General features: G+C 42.4%; 1 protein-coding gene across 2 annotated transcripts; it reads left to right on the forward strand.

Annotated features, from left to right (window-relative positions):
* Positions 1–1644: 1644 nt before the first annotated feature.
* CHST10 (carbohydrate sulfotransferase 10) lies at positions 1645–21010 on the forward strand. 2 transcript variants are annotated; one of them, XM_068138487.1, is made up of 7 exons: positions 1645–1974; positions 5015–5192; positions 6938–7072; positions 10771–10868; positions 13574–13808; positions 16327–16432; positions 18413–21010. In XM_068138487.1, the coding sequence occupies exons 2-7, from the start codon at positions 5156–5158 to the stop codon at positions 18948–18950; spliced, it is 1149 nt and encodes a 382-aa protein (XP_067994588.1). In that variant the 5' UTR covers positions 1645–1974; positions 5015–5155; the 3' UTR covers positions 18951–21010. The 2 variants fall into 2 exon arrangements, with proteins under 2 accessions (XP_067994588.1, XP_067994599.1); XM_068138498.1 differs by lacking the exon at positions 5015–5192.
* Positions 21011–26208: the final 5198 nt, after the last annotated feature.

Below are 26208 nucleotides of genomic sequence, written 5' to 3' on the forward strand. Positions count from 1 at the left end.
CCCTGTGCCTCCCACTCAGTTTACCAGTTTCCAGTGTGCAAATAAATTCTGGTGGCCAGACACAACAGGACATACCACAGGACAGTTTTTGTGCTGGGTCAGGAAACAGGAGCACATCTTTTGGGATCAGGTGATAAAGCCCATCCTTTGTGTTGCATCATCAAATTTCATACTGGAGAACAGGTCCCCAGTGCCTCAGTGTTCAGTTTAAAACTTTTTAAATGTATTTCTTTTTTGTTATTCTAGTGTTGCACTGTTCGCCAGGAAGTCAAAAGGGCCCTGCCCCACCATTTGAGCTCTATTTCTGCAGAGTTGTCGTTACCCAATCTCAGAGGAAGGGTTTCCAGAAGGTTCTTTAGGGATACTTAAAGAGTGATGTAAGACACACTGACATTAAAATGACCAAAATGATTACAGATTTATTAATTACACATTTGTGCACTTTGGTCATACAGTGACTCTAAAAGCAGGCAAGCTGATTACCTAGTAAGTACCAGAGAGAGAGAGGACTAGAGGTACGAGGAAAGAAGTATCACCACTCCAAGTTCCATCAGTGTCCTGTGTGGTCCATGTCTTCTTGGTGGTGGGTGCACACCAACAGTTCATGGTGTTGTCTTTCATTCCTAAATTCCTCTTCATTCCCTGCCTAAGAGTGGTTGGTAGAGAGGGCCCCATAGCAGTGTGGACCACCCACCACTCACTGGACAGGCACACTGGGACCTCAATTTAGGTGAGTCATTTTTGGGGCACCTGTGAATGATGTTACCCCCAGTATTTTTGGGTGGCTGCTGCTTCACCTTTGCACACTCTGTTGTGAAAGTGACAGCAACTGCCTTTAGTTGGCACAGGTGAAGGCACCCAAGCAGCGTTCAAGATGCAACATACTGTTCTGGGAGTAGACTGTCATGGTTACTTGAATACAAAGAAAGGGGAGCAGATAAAGCCGTCCATTTGAGACAATCTTCTGTGGCAACACAGGTCCCCTGAGTTTAGGATACACCACTTTGGCACCGTAACACCCCTACAGCCATGCACTGCAACGCACACTCAAAAGGAGTTATTTAAATAGCTCTTTAAAATAGACCCATCACCAGCGCCCTCTTTTCGTGGGATTTGTGGGTGTCGGGAGGCCTGCAGTTGCATAAAAGCTACATTTTCAGCCTTCTTTTATTGAAATACGGGCATTAGGGACCATGAGAGTGGTGAAGCCCTGGAATGTGTTGTCCAGGGAGGTGGTCGAGGCCCCGTCCCTGGGGGTGTTTAAGAGCAGGCTGGATGAGGCTCTGTCCAGCCTGATCTAGTGTGGGGTGTCCCTGCCCGTGGCAGGGGGGTTGGAACTAGATGATCCTTGTGGTCCCTTCCAACCCTGAATGAAACTATGAAACTATGAATTAACGATACTTCTAACAGGAAAAAAAAAAACCACACTCCACAACCAAACAGGTGTATACAAGAGCATACACGTGAGGCCAGCTGGGTGCTCGCCGGGTCCCGAGAAGCCGAGAAGCACCAGGTACCATGTGGAAACTGGAAGACATCGGGCGACAACACGCGCTAATGCTTGCGGCGGTGCTGGGCGACGAGACAGCGATCAGACTCAGCACCGCCCTCCACGCCGAGGCGAGGCGGGGCAAGGAGAGCAGCCCTCCCTCCCGCCTCCGGGCGGTAGGGCTGTGCTCAGGGTCTTCTCGGTTCGTCTCCGTGGCGGCCTTCACCTTCCTCTCTTTCTTAGCGGCGGGGCTGGCGGTGCAGCTGAGGCCTGCCTGCGGTGGGAGAAAATGGAGGTGACGGCGGCAGGGCTGAACGATGATAGTAGCAGCAGGGACTGAGCGGGGGTGGGCAAGCGCCGCCGTCGCTGCTGCCGCCCGCAGCCGGGCGGTGGGGGATGCAGCACGAGCAGCTGGGGCCGCCGGAGCGGGCCAGCCGCGCAGCCGCGTGAAGTGGGTCCTCGGCGGGAGCAGCGCTGGAGGGCCGGTAAGCCGGGAAGGGGGCGCTGGTGGGGAGGCCCGGTACCCCGGAGTGGGGCCTTGGCCGGGACCGGTGGGAGAGGCCCGGCGGCCGAGAGGCCCAGATCCGTGCGTTCGGAGCCAGGCTTGTGGGAAGCAGCCTCAGCTTACCGCCAGCTGCTCAGACCATGGCCGTGTCCCCTCTTCATGGCCAAGACGCCCTCCCTCTTCCCCCTGCCCCGCCCTCCTTGAGTAGTGAATGTAGCCTTCGATGATGAGAAAAGGGAAGCCGCTGCCGTTTCGAGCTGTGAAAAGCTTGGGGGTAACCCTGTGGAGCTGGTGCCTGCCATACAGGGCATGGGCGTGCTGGGTAGGGAGGCGGGGTCCCTTTGCTGGTCTGGGGGCTGCGGAGCTGGCACAGCCTGAGCCTGCCCCGGGCTAAGGTGGGTTACGCAGCAGTTACAGGGACTAGCTCCGGTCGTTCGTTTTCTTCCCGCTGACAGGTGAATTGTGCGTGCGCGGGGAGGATCCCGCTCTCCAGTGGTGGCTGGAAGAGCAGAGGCGGTAGGTCTGTTCATGCCGTCAGGGTGGAGGAAAGCCGTAGGAAAGAACCACCTTTCAGAAATGCCTGTTATGATGTACGTTATTTGGTAGCACCACACAGCTTACCAAAGGAAAGTGGGATAGGGGATAGCCTTTTATTTATTTATTTATTTATTTTTAAATAAGCACAATAAATTGTCCATATCCCAACTTAAAGATAACACACAGGAGTCCTTGATAGAAATGCATTACATATCCCACCTGGCTGTTGTTTGGCCTTCATTACCTGTTCCATTTCAAATTAAAACATTATTCATGTGCTGATGGGCAAGCAGTTGGTTGTTCAAGACTACCAGTGTGCTGCTGTCATTCACAATGCATGCAAGGACTTATCTGCCAAGGAGCCCTCATCCAAGTAGCAAGCTGCAGAGCAGAGGCTGTGCACTGTTTTAATCTTGTTTTCATCTTCAATGCTTTGTCCCATAATTCACATGGCAACAGTGGTCTTCTTCAGAGTACAAGTTTTTTTTTCCAGGTAGCACGTTATTTGCTGGCCACATTTTGTTCATGAGGCATCTTTGGTTCATGTGTTTGCAGTCCTGTTGTTACCTCATGCAAAAGTGGTATCTGGCTGATACAAGGGTTAGTTGACAGTTTAGCTTTGGGGAAGTAGCACAAGAAGTACAGAGGAATGGGTGGAGAAAGGGGTTTTGAGGATCTTGTGCTTCCAAAAAGTGTAAAATTGCAATAAGAAGGAGAAGGATTAACCTGAAAAATCCCTCTGTATTTTATTGTAAGAAAACAGATTAAACCTTCAACAATTTGTAGTTTTTTATTCTTCTAAAGAAAAAAAACGTTTTAGACAAGCAAAAGACACATTTGGCAGCTGAAAGAAACTGTATGAAAATGATCAGAGTATTAGAGAAGCTAGAGAAGGAGAAATGATGTAAACTCATTATTTTAAAAACATCCCTATCCATTGGATTTAAGTGAGTATAATGTTTGAGTTACACCTGCGTATAATTTTGAACAGTCCTGTAGAGTTAGATAGTGGTTGGACTTGATGATATTAAACATCTTTTCCAACCGTAGTGATTCTGAGATGCTGATACAGATGTAGTTTTGTTTAGGATGGTAGAAGTCAGTTGACAGTGCCAGCCATGGCAATTACATTCTGACAGATCCTCTGATGAGACTGGTGTATTGAAAAGTATGTCTGCAGATTTGCTGTGCTTATAAAACAGCAGTAGGCAAAACTGCTTAGTATTTCCCCTTTGGCTTTAATGCATTGGAGGGTAGTAGTGGTAATTATTAAGGATGTGACTGCAATGCTGTCTGCTTTCTGTTCTCTGAGTCCAGTCCTTGAGGTAAGTAGTGTGCTGCTTGTAGGTATCTTTGGCTGAAATGTTTTTCTCCTATCTCTAGCATACAGGATCTGCCAGCAGGGTCCTGTGTGTGCTAACTGCTTTTCAGCTTGGAGCACGTGGAAACTGCTTTCCCATGTCATTTAACACAGCTTCTTAGAAATCCAATACATAAATTACATAAGGGGATGCAGATCTATAATCCTTACTAAATGGTGTGAATCTATTAGCAGTATAAAAGTGGGCAGACTAGCAGGGATGCTGTGCGTGTTGGAGGCCATTTCTACCCAGATATACTGGGTTAAACAGAGAGGCCTAGCCCAGACCGTTCATTGTATGTCTGAGAAACCTGCAGTTGATGGTTAGAGAGGTTTTCCTCCTGCGGAGAGTTCCCTGCAAGTTTTTGTTAGTCTTCTGCCTTGAAGACAGGTTTGAATGTATTTTGACTATTGGATGGTCCTCCTGGTTTTAGCAAAGCCACCCAAAAAGTAAAAATATCGTTCATTTGGTGTCCTGACATCTATTTTGCATTTCTCTCACCTGTAAGAGTTGGAAAAAAAATTCCAAATTATTGTGATGTCTGAAGGCAAAGGTGATAAATTTCAGTATTCTAAATGAGAGATGTTGTGGCAGGCTGAAAAATGAGGGCCTTTGCCTGGTGGTTTTCAGCATGAATCTTAGGGCTAGTTGTGCATTAGCTCAATGGCAGGATGAGAATAACTTTTGAACTACTTGGAAAGAGCTCAGTGCTCTGGAATTCATGCTGTATAATTTGTCCATCCTGGCCAGCAGTCTTCAATGTTGAGGAATAAGATGTCTCAGACATTGCATGTTCAGTTGGCAGCTAGGGGATTGCAGCAGAAAAAGGGAGGTGGCAAGCATCGTGTTCATGGAGATTGCAGCACCTGTAACTGTCCAAATGACAGTTGATGCCTCTTTTTACCTAAATACAGTGGTTTTAGGAGAGGTACTTAAAAATGAAATCTTAAAAGAAGGAAAGAAAAAAGATCTCTTAGAAATCAAAATGACAAATATTGCACTGAGAAAATAAACTAGGCCTGAACATTGACATCCCAGATAAAATTATTATTATTTTATTTTTTTTAGACTTGAGGTATTCTGTTCTTTTCCTCCTCTCACTCATTTCATGTACATCCTTAGGGTCCTAAATCTGGTTTGAACTGTTTGCCTGCCTGCAGAGGTCTTCGGCTTACCTCAAAGATATTTTGCTTCTGTCAGATAAAGTGAGAACCCTTCCTGGAAACATTTGATGTGCTGGAAGGGAAAAGCTTACCTGGAAAAATGATCAGCATCTGTAGCAGCAGAACTGGTGTTGCAGGTGGGCATACTGAAACAGCATCTAAACCAGGCTCACTTAATTTAAGCATTGTGGAAATGAAGAAGGTGGAATGCTGGTGTATGACTGGAACATGTAATGCGAAGTTTGCTTAGAAATATTAAGTAGCATGATTTTAAAATCTTTGCTGGGAAAGAGGGCATCTCTTTTACTCTCTGGCAATTCACTCAAGTAGCTGTATAGAAAGTGTGATCATAAACCACACAGATGTGACTCTAATTGAAGTTGTGTGTGGTTACTTTGGGGCTGAATTTCATCCTATTGCTAGTTATATGAATGTTTTCATTTTTTTGTTCTTGTTGAGGCTACAAGCTCAAACTTCACAGGAATTTTGAGATCTTACTGTTTGAGATTTTTGTGTTAGACCCTCTTTGGTTAAGTGTTCTGAAGTTGGTGTTGTATATATCCTCAAAAGGAAGCCTTCACTTACATTCGAACTTTGCAGCACCTGAGTGCAAGCCTTCAAGTGTCTTGTGTCTCCAATGACAACTGAGACAGTGGTGCTCTATTTTTGCAGGATATTCATGTCTGAGGAGTCTCAGGTTTTGGTAGGCAGGCAGTGATGTTTGCTCTTAGTTTTTTTGTTGTTCTTTTTTAAAGTTACAGAAGCTTAAATTTTGCAGTGGAACTTTCACAGATACTCAGTATCAGAAGCAGTGATTCCCAGAGTGCATTGCTTATCCAGAGTTGGAAATTGAGCAAAAGATGTAGCTTAAAATTGTACATTTCTTTTAGTGGCTGAGGATGTAAGTCTTTTTTTGTATTGTAATTGGTTTTCTTGCATTGCATCTTAACTTTTAACTGTAATTTATTTAATTTTTTGGGGGGGATTACAGCAAATACATAGACTGCAGAATAGGACAAACACTGTGTGTTTGTAATACTGTGCCATATCCTCATCCTCACTTTACTTGGATTCAGTCAGTACCTGTCTGCAGTCTCAACTGTTTGCGTAACCCTCCCTGTACTCCTGGGGAAGTACTATCTGAGGCTTACCTCCAGGGCAGTAGTGACAGGTGGTAGGCACTGCTGCATGAGAACTCTTTTTACTATCCCCATGGATAGTACTTACCACAGTGGAAATGGGGAAAGAAACTTCCAGAAGCTATGTTTGATACTTGACTAGCAATAAAAGTGACAAGATTAGAAAAAGACATTAATATATTTGAATATTTGTGTGTGTGTGCATTTAGTGCTCTGGCCTAGTAGCTTCCAGCCATTCATGTAGTCTGGGCAGAGGAGAAGTTGATGTCACATGTTAGGAGTTGACTCGGGACAGCTAAGAATATTGTTAATGTTACAGCTTGGTTGATCTGCTGATGAGTTACCACCGAGAGCAGAGCTTTTTTCATTCTCCCTCCTTTCCTACAATGAGCTTTCTTGTAAAGTTAAATAAAAAAAATAAACTGAACTTTAAAAGAAGGTTTTGCTGGTCTGTGTGCCTGAGCTGTCAGACAGTGCTGTTGGGAACACAAGGAGGGGTGTGGGACTGTGTACATGGAGGTGAAGGAGTGGAGCCTTCCTTTGGTAGTAGCCAGCAAGTTATGTTGCCTCAGCCTTAACCTTGGTTAAAAACCTAGCCAAAAGGACAAAAACTAACAAGTGAAATCTACTGCTGTGCTAATGGCACACATGCATATTAAGAGTTTTGTCCATTTGGTTATGGAAAGTATTTGATAAACTAGAACAAGAATAACTAACATGTCAGTCTTTCCTCTTTCAAACAGGAAGCAACAACTTTATATGGCTCAAGTCTGACAACATGCACCACCAGTGGCTGCTGCTAGCTGCATGCTTTTGGGTGATATTCATGTTCATGGTTGCTAGCAAGTTTATCACATTGACTTTTAAAGACCCGGATGGTAAGTTCAACTTTAATATTTGATGTGAAACAGGAAATTAATAATGCTTCACACAAATACACTTTCTGTGCAAAGTAGTTCTTGGCAGGTTACCACTTCTTCAGTAGGACTGAGAACAGAATAACTAATTTTCTAGAAGTGACGGTGCTGATACTCAGTTTCTGCTTTCCTTGGTAGACAACTGCAAAGCTACCGTCTCTTTTTCTGGCAGTTAAGAACAGAGGGGATGGTGTGGCAGTGCTGTCTTGTGAGCTCTGCTTTTTTCAAATTAACTCAGTTTCAGTATCTGGATCTACTAGAAGTCATGTGCAAAACAACAGGAAAGTTACCTGTTTAGAGACAGAGGAGACTGACAAGAAATTAAGAGAGTGATACTAGTTTCTGTCCCTTTGTGACTGCTTGTCCTGTGACTGCAGTATTATGTAAAATGTGTGGAAAGTTTAATTTCATTTTCGGTGTGCTTAGCCTAGCCACCTCTGCTCTGCTTCTTGCATTCCGTTTTATCCTCTGCTGTTTGACTGACAAACAGCTTACGGGCTTTTGCTTAGCTTAAGTAGTCCAGATGGTATTAAGATGATGACGAATTCAAGCCATTTAATGACACCACGCAGTATGTTACAGTTTTTGTCTGCTGAGGAGCTACTGTTACAAAGCCATCCTACAGAGAGTTTAGGGTGAAGGTGATAACATGACTTAAAGTCTTAAGAAATCCATATTTCTGCGTCTTCTGCCTGTGTGACTTTTGAAGCACTGATACTACTAGTGCCATTTCTTTCAATCCCTTGATAGTGAATAAATATATTAGATGTTCCTTTTCAAATTGCATACCTCTGTTTGGAGGTTTATTAAACAAGTCTTAGAGAGGAGAGCAGTGGGCTAATTTAGTTTTCCTTGGTCGTAGCTGGTTTTGAAAAAAATCATAGAATCAATAAGGTTGGAAAAGACCTCAAGGATCATCAAGTCCAACCTGTCACCCAAGACCTCATGACTATTATGGACTCAGTACCTCTGCAAATAAGCTGGTCTTACAAAAGAATAGAATAGAGTAGAATAGAATAGAATTAACCAGGTTAGAAAGGACCTTTGAGATCATCAAGTGCAGCCTATCATCGAACACTATCTAATCAACTAAACCATGGCCCCAAGTGTGTCATCCAGTCTCCTCTTAAACACCTCCAGTGATAGTGACTCCACCACCAGTTGTGAAGTTGTGAAGTTGGTGGATGTGGGGAGGCCTGTGGATGTAGTTTACCTGGACCTCAGCAAGGCCTTTGACACCGTCCCCCATAGCAAACTCCTGGCCAAGCTGTCAGCCCATGGCTTGGACAGCAGCACTCTGAGCTGGGTTAGGAACTGGCTGGATGGCCGAACCCAGAGAGTGGTGGTGAATGGTGCCACATCCAGCTGGCGGCCAGTCAGTAGCGGAGTCCCCCAGGGATCACTGCTGGGCCCCATCCTCTTTAATATCTTTATTGATGATCTGGATGAGGGCATTGAGTCCATCATCAGTAAATTTGCTGATGACACCAAGCTGGGGACAGGAGTTGATCTGCTAGAGGGTAGAGAGGCTTTGCAGAGAGACCTCGACAGGCTGGACAGATGGGCAGAGTCCAACGGCATGAGATTTAATGCATCCAAGTGCCGGGTTCTGCACATTGGCCACAACAACCCCATGCAGTGCTACAGGCTGGGGTCAGAGTGGCTGGAGAGCAGCCAGGCAGAGAGGGACCAGGGGGTGCTGGTTGATGGTAGGATGAACATGAGCCTGCAGTGTGCCCAGGCAGCCAAGAGGGCCAATGGCATCCTGGCCTGCATTAAGAACAGTGTGGCCAGCAGGAGCAGGGAGGTCATTCTGCCCCTGTACACTGCACTGGTTAGGCCACACCTCGAGTACTGTGTCCAGTTCTGGGCCCCTCAGTTTAGGAAGGATGTTGACTTGCTGGAACGAGTCCAGAGAAGGGCAACGAAGTTGGTGAGGGGCTTGGAACACAAGCCCTATGAGGAGAGGCTGAGGGAGCTGGGGCTGCTTAGCCTGGAGAGGAGGAGACTCAGGGGTGACCTTATTGCTCTCTACAACTACCTGAAGGGGGGTTGTAAACAGGCAGAGGTTGGTCTCTTCTCCCAGGCAGCCAGCACCAGAACAAGAGGACACAGTCTCAGGCTGCACCAGGGGAAGTTCAGGCTGGAGGTCAGGAGGAAGTCTTACACGGAGAGAGTGATTGCCCATTGGAATGGGCTGCCTGGGGAGGTGGTGGAGTCGCCGTCACTGGAGGTGTTCAGGAGGAGACTTGACAGGGTGCTTGGTTACATGGGTTAGTTGTTTGGGTAGTGTTGGGTGATAGGTTGGATGTGATGATCTTGAAGGTCTCTTCCAACCTGGTTTATTCTATTCTATTCTATTCTATTCTATTCTATTCTATTCTATTCTATTCTATTCTATTCTATTCTATTCTATTCTATTCTATTCTATTCTATTCTATTCTATTTCCTTCTGACCTACTCTTGTTTCCCTGCTCATCTGTTCTTTGAAAGATTCTTTCAATCAGATTTTATTTTTGCACATTTTCTTGACCATAAACCAGTAAGCCACTATGGATGCAGCTGAAAAAAGAATATTCATGCAAGAAACTGCATGAAGGGAAAAGTAGTCCAATGTGGATGGAAATAGATTTTCAGGGAGAAATCATATTCTTTCTGCTTTGTGGTTAGGGAAAGCTGCTTCAAATTATTTTCCATCTTTCTGGAACATGGAAAGTAAAGCTACAGCCTTGTGTTAAAAATAACAGTTTTCTGGTAGCATACCAATCTTGAAAGATGAAAAGGGTTCTTTCCTTGCATACTTTAACTTGGTCTCAAACTATTAGCTGCCTGAAAGTCATTAAAAAAGAAAGCATATCAGCTGAGTTTGTTCTTGTGGCGGTCTTTAAGGAAGGACATCTGTCCAGAAATAGAATCATAGAATGGTACAGGATAGAAGGGACCTCTGAAGACTGAGTCCAAATCCGAGTCACCCAGGACAGGTCACACAGGAATGTATTCACACAGGTCTTGAAAGTCTCTAAAGAAGAGACTCCACAATCTCTCTGGGCAGCCTGTTGCAGTGTTTCTTCACCCTTACAGTCAAGTTTTTCCTTATGTTGGGGTGGAACTTCCTGTGTTCCAGTGTACATCCATTGCTCATTAGAGATGTTTACTCAGAGCACCAAAGCAATAAAAGGTGGCTCTTAATGACACTGGTAATGACCAAGAATTTACAGAAGAAAGCTGTCTTGAAGGGAGGGAGAAACCTGATAGATTGAGTTTTTTGTTTGGACATGCTTTGGGAAGGTTATTGAAAAATAAAAATCTCTTACTGTCAAGTCCCTATAGGTACATTCAATTGTCTACCAGTTGTGACATTTGGATTTGTGATTTTCCTGTCTTTTTGCACAGTTTGTTTAAAAAAGACCAAAATAAAAGATAATGGATGTGTTTCTGTAATAAAACTCCACTGAAATTGCACCCAGAATTCCCATAGAGTACATCCTTTGAAATATTCATAGCCTGTCTTATGTCTTGTCTAGCACCTTCCCTGTTGAAAACAAATCCTAATGTTTTGTAAGCTTAATACAGAAAGTGATGTTTCATTGTGTTAGTTGTAAAGCAGAAATAGTTGCCCTCCCTTCACCTTCTGTAATGCTCTTATCTCTCTTCTTTAGGCTATGGTGCCAAGCAAGAGCCATTGATACTGACAGCTGTGACAAAAGTGGAGGAGGTACATGTGCCAGAGGAAAAACTTTGGCCTGAAGGTTTTCAGGTACATACAATTGAGATAAGGGTTATGTGTATTAAAGACTGGGGGGGGAAAAAAAGAGATTGAGAAAGGGCTTCCTGTTATTAAAAGGAATTGCTAAACAGGCATTATTTATTCAGACTGTTCTATTTAGATAGAGCCAGCAGAATTCATTTTAACTTCACAAAGTTAGTTTGTTATGGTAACCTGCTGTCTTGTTTCATCTGAATGATTCAACTTAATGTGTTTCCATTTCTAGGAGAAAATCATTACAATACTTCTTTAGCAAGTCAGGACAGGCATTTTTGCTGGCCTTTTTTATATAATGACCCAGTTTTGAATTGCTTGTATTCTTCCTTGCCATAGTCATCAGGGTTGTGGTTCTTGAGGGCAAGCCTGTGTATTGTCTGTTCTTTTATTTCTCTGTCCAATCTCTCAGATTCTTTTTATCAGGTCTCCTTTTCTTTTTCATGTTTTGTGCTCTCTGCTTCACATCTCAGCATGTTTTCCAAAGTAGAATATGAACACAATAGTAGTCAATAGCAGTTGATCCTTTAGATGCATAGTTCTGTGCTTTCACCAATAAAGCAGAACAAATGTGGTACTTGCTAATTTACAAGGAAGTTCTGAAAATCGTTTATGCAAATGTAACTTTGAAGCTAGTTACACAGTGGGGCTAAGGCAAATTATTTTTTTTTCCTTTGCTTGCGTAAGTCATCCTATATTTAAAGTATTTTTGTGATGCAATATGGAAGGGAGCTTCTTGTATAAACATAATACTTTCTAGTTTTGTGTGTAAAAACTCTGAAATATAAGTTATCCTCAAAATACTTGGGAGCAACACTTTGTTCAGTGAAAGGCTGGCAGATCTGTGTAGTGAATTTTAATACCTTCCTTTACTTGTATGGAAGAGAATAATAAGGTTTCTGGATCAAAAACTATTCCCTCTGACTTCCTGACAGCATGAAATGCAAAACAATAATATTAATCCTGATTGCATGCAAAAGGAATTGTTTTGACAGATAAACAACCTGTCAGGCTGTTCAAATTGCATTCTGACCAGAGGATATTGGACAAAAGTAACAAACAGAAAAAGCAGAATGAGATATTATTTTTTTTCCTTATGGAAGACGCCACAAAATGAAAATCATTCCTTTGTCATGTCTAGTATGGACGCTGTGCCTATAATCATAAGATCACCAAATGGGTGGGTTGGAGGGGACCTTTGAACATACCTTGTGCAACCCCTCTGACATGGACAGGGACATCTTTCATTAGATCAGGTTGCTCAAAAGACCCCCTCCAACCTGACCTGAACACCTTCAATGAGAGGACATCCACAGCTTCTCTGGGCAACCTCTTCCAGCATCTCACCACCCTCACAGGACAAAAAGTTTTCCTAATAGGTAATCTAGATCTACCATCTTTCACTTTAAAACCATTAACCCTTGTCCTGTTGCTACAGGCCCTGGTAAAAACTCTCTGTGTGTGTCTTGTAAGTTCTTTGTAAGCACTGAAAGGCTGCAATAAGATCTTCCTGGAGCCTTCTCCTCTCCAGACTAAACAAACCAAACTCTTTCAGCTTTTCTTCATAGGACAGATAGTCTGGGGGCATGAACATTTTCATGGCTTTTATCTGGACCTGTTCCAGTAGCTTTGTATCTTTCCTGTGCTGAGGCCTCCTGAACTAGATGCAGTACTCCAGGTGGGATCTCAACAGGGCAGAGTAGAGAGGAAATACCCCTTCCATGACCTGGTGGCTATGCTTCTTTTTTATGCCCGCTAGGATATGGTTGGCTTTCTGGCTGCACTGCACACTGCTGGTTCATACTCAATTTTTCATTCATCAGTACCCTGAAGTCCTTTTCTAAAGGGCTGCTCTCAGTCATTACATCCCATAGTATGTATGTATCCCATAGTATGTATTGGTATTAGGGATTGCTGACCCTGTAAATCTATTAGTGGAAGGGAAAGATATGTCAATAGATATTTAAAGTTTCCTGTCACCTGTTAGTTACATAAGCTCCTTTCTCCTCTCTCAACACTAATCATGAGACAGAGGTGGGTTTGGTTCCTGTCCTCTCTCAGAAAAAGAAGACATATCAAATAGTTAATTTTTAGGGAGAGGAATTCTGCCTACTACTCTTGTTTGCCACAGTACGCACTGAAATGGACAAAAATTCACACAATGTTTGTCCATTTCAGTTTGGGGCACAATAGATAAATTGAAACACTGAATGCCTACAGGTGCTAGAAAACAGCGCAGAACTTCTATTGTAATTTCTTATTTTCTATCCAGATGGGTCAGCATGCCTAAGCCCTGTCTTCTCAGAAATGAAAGCTTAATTTCAGTTGAAATTCCTATACCCAGCCCCTCAGAAGTTTCCTTACGGTTCAAGTTTTGTGGTAGTTTCAATATTTGGTCAAGGCATGTTTTATCCACACATGTAAGACTCTGCTCCTCTATGGTGATCTTAAATTGTTTTATGGAAAAGTTCTTGCTACTGTCTGCTGCCAAATGACTTAAGAGTCAAAGCAATGTATACAGCAGCAGCTCAGGAAGGAAGTTGTGTGCTACTCTATTAATACATAGTAACATTTAAATTGTGAATCTGGGAGTTACTAGGATGCACAGTTTGAGGATTTCTATACTTTAGAATTTGATCTGAAAACTAAATTCTTGCACTTTTGTGTTTGTTTTTTTTCTTTCCCCTCTGCATTTCATAAAGCCAACTGGAAAAGCTTTTGCTGGAAGTCTGATCCGCCAGCCCTTGGTTCATATGGAAAGACTTGAGCTTCTCAGGAATGTCTGCAGAGACACTGCACTGAAAAATCTCTCTCACACTTCAGTTTCCAAATTCGTCTTGGACCGCATATTTGTGTGTGACAAGCACAAGATCCTGTTTTGTCAGACGCCAAAAGTGGGCAACACTCAGTGGAAAAAAGTCTTGATTGTTTTAAATGGTATCTACTCTGCTCTGGGTGTGTGGGTTTCTTTGTGGAAGGAACACTAATGGTCCCAATTGGGACAACACAAAAATGGATTGTTTCTCTTTTCTGCACACTAATAACTGATTTCAGCCTCTGATTCTTCCCAATTGCTTCTAGTCCTTTCAAAACATCTCTTTTAAAGCAAATATACCTGTTCTTTCTGTGAAAATAAAGATTCTTATTACTTGGCTCAAAAGCATTTTGAATCATGGAAGAGTACTTGTGGTAGGTAGATTTGTTCCCTTGGAAGGTGTGGCACTCACAGTGTTTGCAACAAGTAAACTACAAGGTATCACAGTTCTCTAAAAATCAATAATACAAAATTTCTGGCTTCAGGCCACTGACTTTTAAGTAGGGGGTTTTAGCCATGAAAAAAGCTAGTTAAAACTCAGCAGCTGCTGTTGGTCTGTACTATTGAAATCTTATGTATGTGCTGTCAGTGAGCCATCATAGGTGTTAGGAAAATTCTGAGGTGCTTCAGGTGGTAGTTTGGTTAAAAGACTGTAAAAGAAGGAGTAAAGGGACTAGTGTGTTTTCAGAACGATCTGCCGGGTGAACACTGCCTGTCTATGTAGGCTGCCATACTCATCTAGTAGCCTGGTATGCCAATAAAAATAAGTAGTTTCCTCAAGGTTTTCTACTGTACTGCTACTTTAACTCATAAACTTAACAAGATTTTATTTAACATAACACACCTTTGTTTAACATGAGTTCCTCCTGCCTGTTCGTGTGCCCAGGCTGTGAATTTATTACAGATAGTCAAGTCAGTTGAGGTTGCAGATGTCATATCTCATCAAGATGTGGGCATAACCTGAACATTGTAAAGCCAGCTTTCTTGCTAGAAGCACTCTGTCAACAACTAGCTCTGCATTTGTGTTTGTGTTTTCTTTACCTCGTGTTAACGAGTTGGCACACCCAGAAGGAAACAGCCATAAATTGACAAAGGAACGATGTCCCCCAGTGAAACTTTTGTTGCAAGGAGTACATCTTTAAAAGCTTCAACTGTGGTATATGGATGGGAGCCAAAAATCCAGCAAAAACATGTACACACATAGATAGGGGCATGTGCATTAAATACCTATGAAAGCTATGCTCTAAGAAGGTACTACGTATGAAACTCACTGAGCACATTGGAAGTACCTGCTCCTATCAGAATGTAACAGAGATAACATGCAAAGAGCAGCTGAGGACAGACAAGGATGTACTTACTCTGAAGTGGAGGATGCCTCATGTCTTACCAGCAGGGAGCATGTCCCTTTGAACTTCCTCATTCTAGCATGTTGGATGGCAATAAAAAATTGTTTCCATGTGAACGCTGAAGACTGCCACTTGCAGTTGACCTGACTTTCTCTTTGGATAGTTTCCTCAGGCAGGACTGGTACTTGAGGGGTTTACATCCAAAGTGGTATTTGGAGTTTCAGGATGGAGAAATGCAGCTGTGCACCAGGGGGAAACTAATTGCTCCTTCTTTTACTGAATCTCTGTTCTGGATGAATGCAAGGTTTCTGTTTCTAAAGCTGTGTAATCTGACCTTGACCATAGAACATTCACCGAGACTACCAAACATAGTAATTAGAAAACAATTACAATGCAACCACCACTACCACCCAAAAAATTACAAATCAGGGAAACTGAGCAGTGTGCATTATTCAGTGTAATTTCAGAACATGGAAGGCCATAGGTGAACACCTAAAGATCTTGTTTTGTACACCCACCCCCCTGTTCTTGTTGCAGGTTGGTACTCTGAAATGATACTGCTGGGTAAAGGCTTATGTCTAAAGCCTAAGGGACCCACATGAGAAATTTCTGAAGGTCATAAAAACTTCCAGGATCAGGATCTTAAAATATATGCATCAGAATTTAGTGACATTATTTTTCTTGTCAGCTTATGTGCTTGCAGAAATTAATACCTGGAGGCTTTCTATTGTTAATTTTGGTGCTTTTTATTCTGTGTAGTATTGTATGGTTGGAATTTTTGTTTCAGTGGAGTATAGCCATTAAAAGAACTTCATGGACCTTGTCAGCAAAGTACTTCTGTGTTGAAGCAGTTCCAAAAGCAATCCACAGCATTTATTTTTTGTTGGTAGTAGAAACTCAGCCAAAAAGCCGTTTCCTTCTTTGGGGTTAATCCTCAAAGTCATCTTCTATTTCTATGTGTAGGCAGAGGGAAAGAGAATGAGGACATTGAGGTGGGGAACTACATAGAGGCTTAGACATAATTACTGATGAAGTTTGCATAATGTGCTTTTAGGAGAGTTTTGAGGCCATACAGTTCTGAAACTTAATGTCACATACCCTAAAGAATTTTACCAGTTTTCAGCTTTGCAGTCAGAATCTCTCATAATTTTAACAGTTTTAAATATAGTAACTGTAAATGCTAAAAATAAGAGAAAGATAAAAAGCTGTCAGCCAGAGGCATACGTGCTTGTTTGTACTCACTTTTTTTCCCCTCTTGAAAGATTCACTTACTCTCTCTTTTTGATTTGTCTAGGAGCATTTTCTTCCATAGAAGAGATCCCAGAAAATATCGTACATGATCATGAGAAGAATGGCCTTCCACGCTTGTCCTCATTCACTGACTCTGAGATTAAAAAACGGTAAGAGGTGGTTTCCCAGGAGTGTGGGAGGGCTTTGGAGTCAGTGGTATTATGGACAGTAAAGAGTACCATTGAAGCCTACATCTGGAATTCAGGACAGTGGGGTTTCTGCTCCGTCACTTGTTTTGTGGCATTGTTCTGTTATCCTCACAGATGTGACTACCTCCCTGCTGGCTTTGGAGGAGAGCACCAGTGTAATTGGTGATATAGTTAGGTGAGCCAACCAGCTTCCTCTGGATAGGATTTCTGTAATTTGTTGCATACCTAGTTGTTACATAATTTGCCTTCAGAAGGGAAGGTTTAGTTGGAAGGTCCACCCTGATGCCTTGTACAGTAAATCTGTACTGTACACCTAAGTCATTGAAGGCAGTATTACTTACTGAGATTGAACAAGATAGATTTAAAATATTAGTGCTTCTCAGCCTGAGAAGCTAACCACTGTCTTCCTCGTTGGATGCTTCTGGGTGTTCTCAGACCAGAAAAATTGCTGTTCATAGCATTCATAGCAGAGTGTTCTAAATTACATTAGCTAGAGTTTTGACTCTCTTCTCTCACCTCTACTAGAGCCTATGCTATATATAATCCCTGTTAGGGAGTAGCAGCAGGGAGAGAACAGGACATAAAATGACAGCAGGCACTTTTCTAAGCTTGTGCTTGCATAATTTTTATGGGTATTAAGCCATTATGAAGAGTCAGCCCCTTATATATGTGGTGTTATCTCTGGGCAAAGCTCAGAACAACTGTTCACCTAGGGAATGAGCCATAGCTGGAGTGTTTGAAGTTAAGTGTCATCACAATTTGGGTTGTTGCAGTCAGCCTGTGGCAGAAGTTGTGCTGGAGATGTATAATAAGGGTTTGGTTGGGAATTCTGAAACAAAATATCAAAGAGTTTAGGTGTGGAAAGGGGAATGGCATGGATCTGTTGATCTAGTCTGCTGACCTCTAGGCCTGCCTGGTTATGATTAAGTGAGGAGAACTTGAGGACTGATTGAAGTGAATGTTGAGGCTGGAGAGATGCCATCCACCCTATTTCAGTGAGAAATGGGCTTTAAATGTCCTTTCTAAGCTATTTACTGAAATAAACTTTGTTTCCAGTTTACTCCTCCAACAGGTAACCTCAGACTACAGACTGCTCAGTGGTATTGTAACAAAGTGTAAAATTTGTATTCACTGTCAGTATCACTAAGGTTGGAAGAGACCTCAAAGATAATCGAGTCCAACCTGTCACCACAGACCTCATGACTAGAGTAGGGAGGACACTACTGCCCACTGCAGGCTTGAACTCACAACCTTCCCATTAAGGGTCTTATGCACTACCAACTGAGCCACTGTTGAAAACCATTTCTAATGAAAATAATGGCCATTACTGACAGCACAACAAAACATCAAATAAAACACCAGAATTACTATTTTTCACTTAAGCAGTGATTTGTCTAACTACCTGCCAGTGAAAAAATGCAGCCCTTTATTTATTTAGATGCACCAAGCCATTTTTTCTATGTCTTTGTGCATTTTGCTTCTTGAGCGTAATCGCATGGCATGAAAAATATCTTTGATTCAGAGCTTTCAGCATCTTTTGTCTCCTGTTTATAGGGACTGGGAAAAAGTAAGCTTCTTGGGTTTGAATAATGTGAAAACTAAGACTAACAATTTTCGCTTTGAATTGCATACAAAAAAATGTTAGCAAAAAGACAGAAACAGTATTTGTGGTCTTATTGATTATAATATTGATAGACTATGGTGTAAGATTCATACCGTTGTGTCTGTGCTCCTGTGTGATCTACTCTAGATGATCCTTCTCTGGCAGGGGGGTTGGACTCAATCTTTCAAGGTCCATTCCAACCCCTAACATACTGTGATTCTGTGTGGTCAGTGTATGTACAGTTTGCAAGTCACTGCTAAACATACTTTAAAGACTGCTAAATCCTTTCCTTAATTATTTGGGGTTTTTAATTATTTTTTTTGCCCTCCTCTCTTTAGACTGAATTTATACTTCAAGTTTTTCATTGTTAGAGATCCATTTGAAAGACTTATTTCTGCATTCAAAGACAAGTTCGTGCACAATCCGCGGTTTGAACCTTGGTACCGGCATGAAATTGCTCCTGGCATCATTCGTAAATACCGAAAGAATCGCACAGAGACCAGAGGGCTGCAGTTTGAAGACTTTGTACGCTACCTGGGTGACCCTAATCACCGGTGGCTGGACATTCAGTTTGGCGACCACATCATTCATTGGGTGACGTACGTGGAACTCTGCGCCCCCTGCGAAATCACCTACAGCGTGATTGGACATCATGAAACCCTGGAGGATGATGCTCCGTTTATCTTGAAAGCAGCCGGCATAGACCACCTGGTGTCATACCCCACGATTCCACCAGGCATAACGGCATACAACAGAACAAAAGTGGAGTGGTACTTTTCAGGGATCAGCAAGAGAGACATAAGGCGCCTCTACGCGCGGTTCGAAGGCGATTTTAAACTCTTTGGTTATCGGGAGCCAGATTTCTTGCTTAACTGACTGACACTTGGGGTAAGCTCTGAGGCAGTGTCTCGTGAATTACTTAGAACCGCACAAATAGCGGCTGCAGCACTGACAGAGCTGAGAATGACCATTTGTTTTCTAGCTTTTTGATGTTGCTCCATTTTTCAGTGAAATGTTTGTCATATGAACAAGTAGGGGCTTACAGTTGTTGTTTACTGATCACACTTCCAATATGTGACATTGCCATCTGTTAGGAATGAAGTCTCTGTTACCTGAAATACAGAATTCCACTTCTGCCCTCTTTCCTCCAGGAAAAAAAAAGAACCAATGGGCTATGATCTTCCTCTTCTTCTCCCAGAGAGAATGACAATTGTTAAATTTTGTGAACTATTTATAAAGATGATGATTCCGCTGTAGGTTAGCTCTTGACTTGTGGGTGAACTTGATGATTCACACTCATGAGAGGCATGTAGTCTCCCATGAGCTTTGAAAATGAGAGGCCAATACAGAGCTAAAAATTTATTAAGTGCTTGACAAAATTATCTGGGTTCTGTCACGTGGCAATGCCAATCTAATCCCATTCTTATCTGTCACAAAATGAACCTAAATTAGGGAACTTTAGAGGTGTTAAAAAAGGGACTGGTTCCAGAGCCCAGTTGTCTTTATAGTTTTGTCAAGTGCTTACTATACTTACTGCTGATCTCTTGAGATTCATAATTCTTCTTTTGATTTTCAATATTTTATTTTACTCCTGGCTGTGTAAGTTATCTGAGAACACTAGATGCAATGGAGCATAGAAGAAAAATGAAACTGCTATGGAAACTTTAAGGAATATTAATTTAAAATAAAGTATTAATTCTGTTTGCAGGAGCACATACACACATCACAAGATGCTCTCACTTAATTTAACTGGGTTTATCTTCCAACTGTTAAGAGTAATAAAGAAGCCACAAAGGCAGGATATCATAGATAAGAGCTGCTAGAGTTACTTGGTTTAACAATTTTGCCTTTTTCTTTATATCCAGACTTGCTCAATGTTCAGTACCTTAGAGAACAAAAATTTACCCCCCTCTGAAAATTCATCTCCCTACTGTGAAAGGAGATGTAATGAATCCATGATTTTGCTAGTGATTCACTGCTGTGATGTCCTGACTCAAAAATGCCTGACATTTATGTTACCAATGGGGTGAGTTTGCCTACATGACAGGAGTTTGAATGTCACTTAAATTTGTGTACCCCTTTTATGCATTTAAAAAAAAAAAGAACAAAACCCCAAACCCAAACGAACAAAAACCGGAAAGGATGCAGCCATTACATTTACCTGTGCTTGCATTGTGTCTCATGAAGAACAGTCTCTTGTTAGAGTTCACCAGCAATAAAAGTCAGCGAGCTGCCACTTCATCCCATAGGCCATGGGGGTGAGAGATCCTGTATGTGAAGTACAGGAATTACTCTGTCACAGTGAGCATGTGAACTGTATTTTTTAAAATATTAACCCCAAAACATTAATTTACAGATCAGCTTCATGTTGCTGACTAGAAATACTAATAATGGCCAGTGCTATGGAATGTGCTCTTCAGCCACAGCTTTTGGTAGCTTTGTGTATCAACACAAGGAAGCATCTTGCCCTTGTGAAAAAGAAAATCTGTGCCAAGCTGACATGTGCTGCTACCCACAAAAAGGAACTCTGTTGTAGCTGGAAATGAAAGATCTCAACAGATTAATTGAAATAAGGGAGAATTGTTAACTGGATGTCATTAATAGTCCAGGGTGACAAAGCTGGAAGGTGGGGGCTTTTCTCAATTTTTTTTTTTCCTTTAAACCACAATTACAGTGCCCTAACTTGTTAGTTCTTAACCAAGGGTAAAATGATGTTAACAGTTCCAGGTTTTCTGTCGTTTTCTTAATACGGACACTTAGCAAAATGTACTGTTAAATGCATTTTGGAGCTAATGAGCTGATTGATTACCTCTCTGCCAATTTAAAATGTAACAGTGTGAATAGTGTATAGTGAATTCAGGCCTTAAAGTTTAATTCTAATAAAGATAAAGTAGAATTGTTTTCTTCTGAAAGCATAAGCTACTGATCACATGCGACAGCAATGTGTGGTTTTATTCTTCTTGGTAAATTATTTAATGTAGTAATTGCTTTAAAAAGGCCAGGTGGAAAGTGCTACATAAACATTTTTTTTTCTCTATAATAATTTTTTCTAATAGCTCTCTCTGTATTGAGTTCTCACTGGCATCTGACAACAAATGTGGACAGAGCTACGGACTGACAGAGAGGTGTGTGTGTACTGCTCTCCCAGCAACACACTCTCGTGTTTTTCAGGCTGAAACAGAAAGTTCGTTACTTCTTCTTTAGTTCAAACACATAGTTTCTCCTTTCAATAATACCCTCCTGGGCTATAGTTTCTCTCTGGAAGTACTGGGTTGTTTGGTCATGTGGCTGAAGTAACGGTGACACAGTTTTGTCCTAGCTCTTGCAGGAACTTGGGTAACATGAAAGCCATTGATGAGGTATGCTAGGGTTCTCCTTATTGGTCTGGTGCATGTAAGGTGGCCAGAGCATACTGTGTCAGGGAGGAGGCTTTTGCCCTGCTTGTTACCATCAATGAAATGCTTGTGTTTTCTTTTAGCTTAATTGTACTCTATACAAGGCTTTTACAAATTTTGTCCCAGTGGCATGCATGAAGGTCATTTGGTTGTTTAGATGTCATTTGCGTGCTGCTTTCAAATTGCAAGTGATATTTGTGTCATGTTTAGGGAACTGCTGACCCAGATTGTTACCTTTTTTTTTTTTTTTTCCCCCTCCTTGTTACAGCTTCAGAAAAACTCAGATTCTTACTTAGTCCATCTCTGTCTTTTTGTTGTCGCTCCTCAGCAGCTTTTGAATCCTCTGGCCCATTTTAATCACATTTTGCAGATGAAAGTAGAGCTCTTAGGGATAGTGAGTTGCAGTAATCTTGAAAACAGGGGAGGAAATGTTCTTTGTACATCAGAGAGTCCATGCTATATATTAGCTTTAGAGAAAGCACAGACAGGAAACTGAGTTGTACTGCTTCTGTTCATCGTGGAGCTTCATGTTTCTCATGGACTCCCTTCCCCTAGTGCTCCAAGTCCAACCTTTGATCTCAACTAACAAAGACAAAAGTCATGAATTAAAATGTGTTCCAGCAGCCTTATAAAGATATTCATGTTCCCTGTAAAAACCTAAGACACTTGTAGAGAGCGGTTGACTGGAGTGTTTTTGAGGTGTGGGGTTGTTGGGCTTTTTTTTTCTTCTTTGTGGTGAAAATGGATCCAGAATTACCTTGCTTGTGAAGCAACTTTAAGGGCAATGCTTATCACTTTTTTTCCCCCATTTTAACTCTGGCACACAGCGCAATATAACTTTCATATTTTCAGATCACTTGCCATGAAGATGTTTTTTCTGTAGTTAAAATATATATGCAATTTTTTATTTTGGAAACTGATCCCTAAAAGTAGTAGCAATGCAAAACCGGCCTGAAAATACACAGTTTTTCACAGATAAGCATATTGTTTGCCTATTCGGGCTAAGGTGCTGCCATGTTTGTACTCAGGGTAACAGCCCCCTGCTGCTGCAGCTTCTCTGTCCTCAGATCAAGGAAGTCATCAGAGAGCCCTGGCTTTTGTGTAACGTTACTTTTCCTTGAGGTGTTAATAACTTGGTTGGCTGTGAAAGCCACCTTTGATCTTATCTGTGCTCCAGACAGTTTGCTGAGAAAAGGGTGATTATATAGGGATCTCTTAAGCTTATTTTCTCAGATGAAAAAGGATGTCTCCTCAGTGTATCCTGGCTGTATCTGATATCTCTTAATTGACAGCGGGTGAATTATCTTTCTGCTTAATGGCCTTATCGTGATTACACTAACCCCCCATCTTATTATTACAGCAATGTGAAGGGATCTGGAAGGAGGTGTAAATTTAATGTGTTTATTTTTAATGTGAGGGTGTAAAAGAAACTTGACCCAGCAGTTGGGTCTTGAAGAGTTGTCTTTGCTAATTGCTTGTTACATGCCATCTGCAGAGGCTGATGCAGTTTCTTTGTAGAAGGAGGCTTGTGGGTGGTGGAAGATTCCCTTTCAGCCTAAGTTAGCTGTGCATATTTCTGGGCTGCTGCAGTGGGGAAGGCTTTAGAAGGAAATGATCCTATTAGCATCAAAGCCTGCAGTGTTCAGGCTGGCAAGTGCAGGGTGCCTCACTCCTGGAGGAGGAGCAAGTTCAGCTCTCACTGACGTGTGCTGCCGACTCTGGTGCTACCTTGTATATATCTCTGGTTTTGTGCTTTTAATGCAGTTGTGTGCAGCTGAGCTTTCATTACGGTGTGTGGCAGGAGCCTGCGGTGCCACATCTTGTTGCCACCCTAGCAGCTTTAAAGGTCTGCAGCCCGTTTTGGTATACATCAGGAGACTTTTTCCCTTATGAAATGAGGAGCATTAGGCCTGCAGCCATGCAGCTGGTGGCAAGAGGTTGCTGTAAGCATGTAAATGGTGCTGTTTGGAGCTAGCTACTGCAAAATCATATTTTTACCCTTTTAATCCAGGCAGGAGCGAAAGGGAAAAATAGATGTCTGGGGGTTTTTTGAGTTATAAAAAGGAGCCATGCTGATAAAAAATTCCAGACTGATAAGCTTAGGCAAGGCAATGTCTGAGAGAACAGTATTAAGAAAAGGTGTGGGCAGTTGTTTTAAAGCCCCTCAGAGATGCTGGACTCCATGTTGAAAGAAAGTTGCTGAAGCTTTGTGGGAAGTGTTAGAGGAGCAAATGTGCTCCCCAGTATGGTGTATGTGTATACCAGAGGAGCAGCTGCTAATGGGAAAGCATGCACATGGCAGGCTGAAAGCATGAAACAACTGCTGCAAGTGTCTGTCTGACATCACAGAAAGATTTTTTTTTTTTAAAGGTGGAAAAGAAGTAAAGAAAAAATAATCCTGATGGTTACACACTTGGAAATGCAGTACCCGCCATAACTGCCAGAAATACCTTGACTGCCCTGGATGTGTACAATAATTTCTGGGCAGTTTGTGGGGCAAAAGCAAACCTGCAAATAGAAGGGTAAACATGGACCATAAGGTGTCTCCACACACTTCAGAAAGCAATCTTATCATGAAAAGCTAGCTGAGGCTCTCAGTCATGCCTAAGTAAATGGATCTCATCTAGGAAGAATGTATAGCTGTGCTGGAAGCACAGAAGAAGAAAAAGCTGTTGTGGAATAACCATCTCATTTAACAACTACATGTTGCACACTTGCTGTGAGTTAGGAAGTAGGAACATTTAGTCTTGTAGATCTTACTTTTTTTTTCCTGCTTACAGCCTTTCTCATTTATTCATGTTACCTTTCCCATGTCCTGAGAAATTTTCAGAAGATACACCACCGTATGACCTGTTCTTCTCTTGTCAGAAGGGTGTAAGAGGCTATGGGAAATACAAAATGTTCTTCGTAATTTTGAGGAACATGAAGGGAGCATTCAGGGAGTTGTTATCAATCATAGAATCAATAAGGTTGGAAAAGACCTCAGCGATCATCAAGTCTTGTGGTGACTGTGAAACATCAAGATTGCCTGAGCTACTCCTTAGATGTTTAATGTCTTGGTCAGGAATTCACTTATGGAAACATTATTACTGTTCTGTGTTTGTCCTCTTTGTTATGTTTTGAATGGCTTCCAGCAAGTAAAATTTAAACTCAGTCATACTGCAAAGCTCCACTTTGGATCCACCTATTTTACTCTCATTCTGCCTTAAGTATTTTGTAGAGTAAATAGTTGACTCTTTGCACTTGCTTGGTTTGACTGGTCTTTGCCGTACCATTTGTACTTGTGAAAAGGCAGCAAGCAAGAGTACTCGCCAAACACTCTGGAGAGAATAGGACTCCCACACTATTAGCTCCATTTTGTAGCTCTTGTTTGGCTGCTTTTGTCTCTTAGGTTCTCAGCCTGTTCACGAAGGTCAAGTATAGGGTGTAGGTGTGCTCCCTGTTGGTGTCTCAGTTACTTCTTGGTGTCATCAGGGTAGGTTCTTAAAGGCTAGGCCTTTGTCCCATGAAGTGTTAGGAGATTGCATAACAAAGAGGGAGCAAAGGTGTTCGTTCCTTCTTTCTGAGCAGTGGCAGAGAAGAGCAACAAAGTTGGTGAGGGGTTTGGAACACAAGCCCTATGAGGAAAGACTGAGGGAGCTGGGGTTGCTTAGCCTGGAGAAGAGGAGGCTCAGAGGAGACCTTATTGCTCTCTACAAGTACCTGCAGGGAGGTTGTAGCCAGGAGGGGGTTGGTCTCTTCTCCCAGGCAGCCAGTACCAGAACAAGAGGACACAGTCTCAGGCTGCGCCAGGGGAGGTTCAGGTTGGATGTTAGGAAGAAGTTCTATACAGAGAGAGTGATTGCCCATTGGAATGGGCTGCCCAGGGAGGTGGTGGAGTCACCATCATTGGAGGTGTTCAGGAGGAGACTTGATGGGGTACTTGGTGCCATGGGTTAGCTGTTTGGGTGGGTTGGATTGGTTGATGGGTTGGACACGATGATCTTGAAGGTCTCTTCCAACCTGGTTTATTCTATTCTAATATTCTACTCCACTGCTAGACAGTATAAACACAATTGCACTTTTCTGGAAGCAGACCAGGGATAACAACAGGGTTTTAATTATGTTTTAATCTCAGCACACCATTTCAATACATGTCTGTATGAGAGCGAGAAAAATTGTAATTGTGAATTTGGTATTGACTTAATGGTTTATTGGAAGTGCCACATCAATGGAAAACAACTTGTGTGCATTACCATTATCTCCATGTAAGGGTCTATCATATGATTGCTTGCCAGAGAAAAATCACTTCATTTTTTCTTGTGAGCTGCTTACTGATGGATTTGGGGCTTAAAATACAGCATGGTAGATTTGCTTTGTGCACTACTCTTCTTAACTAGCATTGGCAGATTTTTCCTACTTCTCCTACTTCTGTTTCATAGTTTCATAGTTTCATTCAGGGTTGGAAGGGACCACAAGGATCATCTAGTTCCAACCCCCCTGCCATGGGCAGGGACACCCCACACTAGATCAGGCTGGACAGAGCCTCATCCAGCCTGCTCTTAAACACCCCCAGGGACGGGGCCTCGACCACCTCCCTGGACAACCCATTCCAGGGTTTCACCACTCTCATGGTGAAGAACCTCCTCCTCACATCCAGCCTGAATCTCCCCACCTCCAGCTTCATTCCATTCCCCCTAGTCCTATCACTACCTGATATCCTGAGAAGTCCTTCCCCTGCCTTCCTGTAGGCCCCCTTC

Source organism: Melanerpes formicivorus, unplaced genomic scaffold, assembly GCF_026170545.1.
Source record: "Melanerpes formicivorus ecotype bairdi unplaced genomic scaffold, bMelFor1.0.p_v2 SCAF_1, whole genome shotgun sequence".
Lineage (NCBI taxonomy): Eukaryota > Metazoa > Chordata > Aves > Piciformes > Picidae > Melanerpes > Melanerpes formicivorus.

Coding starts and splice junctions, on each gene's coding strand:
- CHST10 (XM_068138487.1), top strand. CDS start 5,156: ATGATCAGCATCTGTAGCAGCAGAACTGGTGTTGCAG. Junction 7,073..10,770: donor GACTTTTAAAGACCCGGATG/GTAAGTTCAACT, acceptor TCTCTTCTTTAG/GCTATGGTGCCAAGCAAGAG. Junction 10,869..13,573: donor TTTGGCCTGAAGGTTTTCAG/GTACATACAATT, acceptor CATTTCATAAAG/CCAACTGGAAAAGCTTTTGC.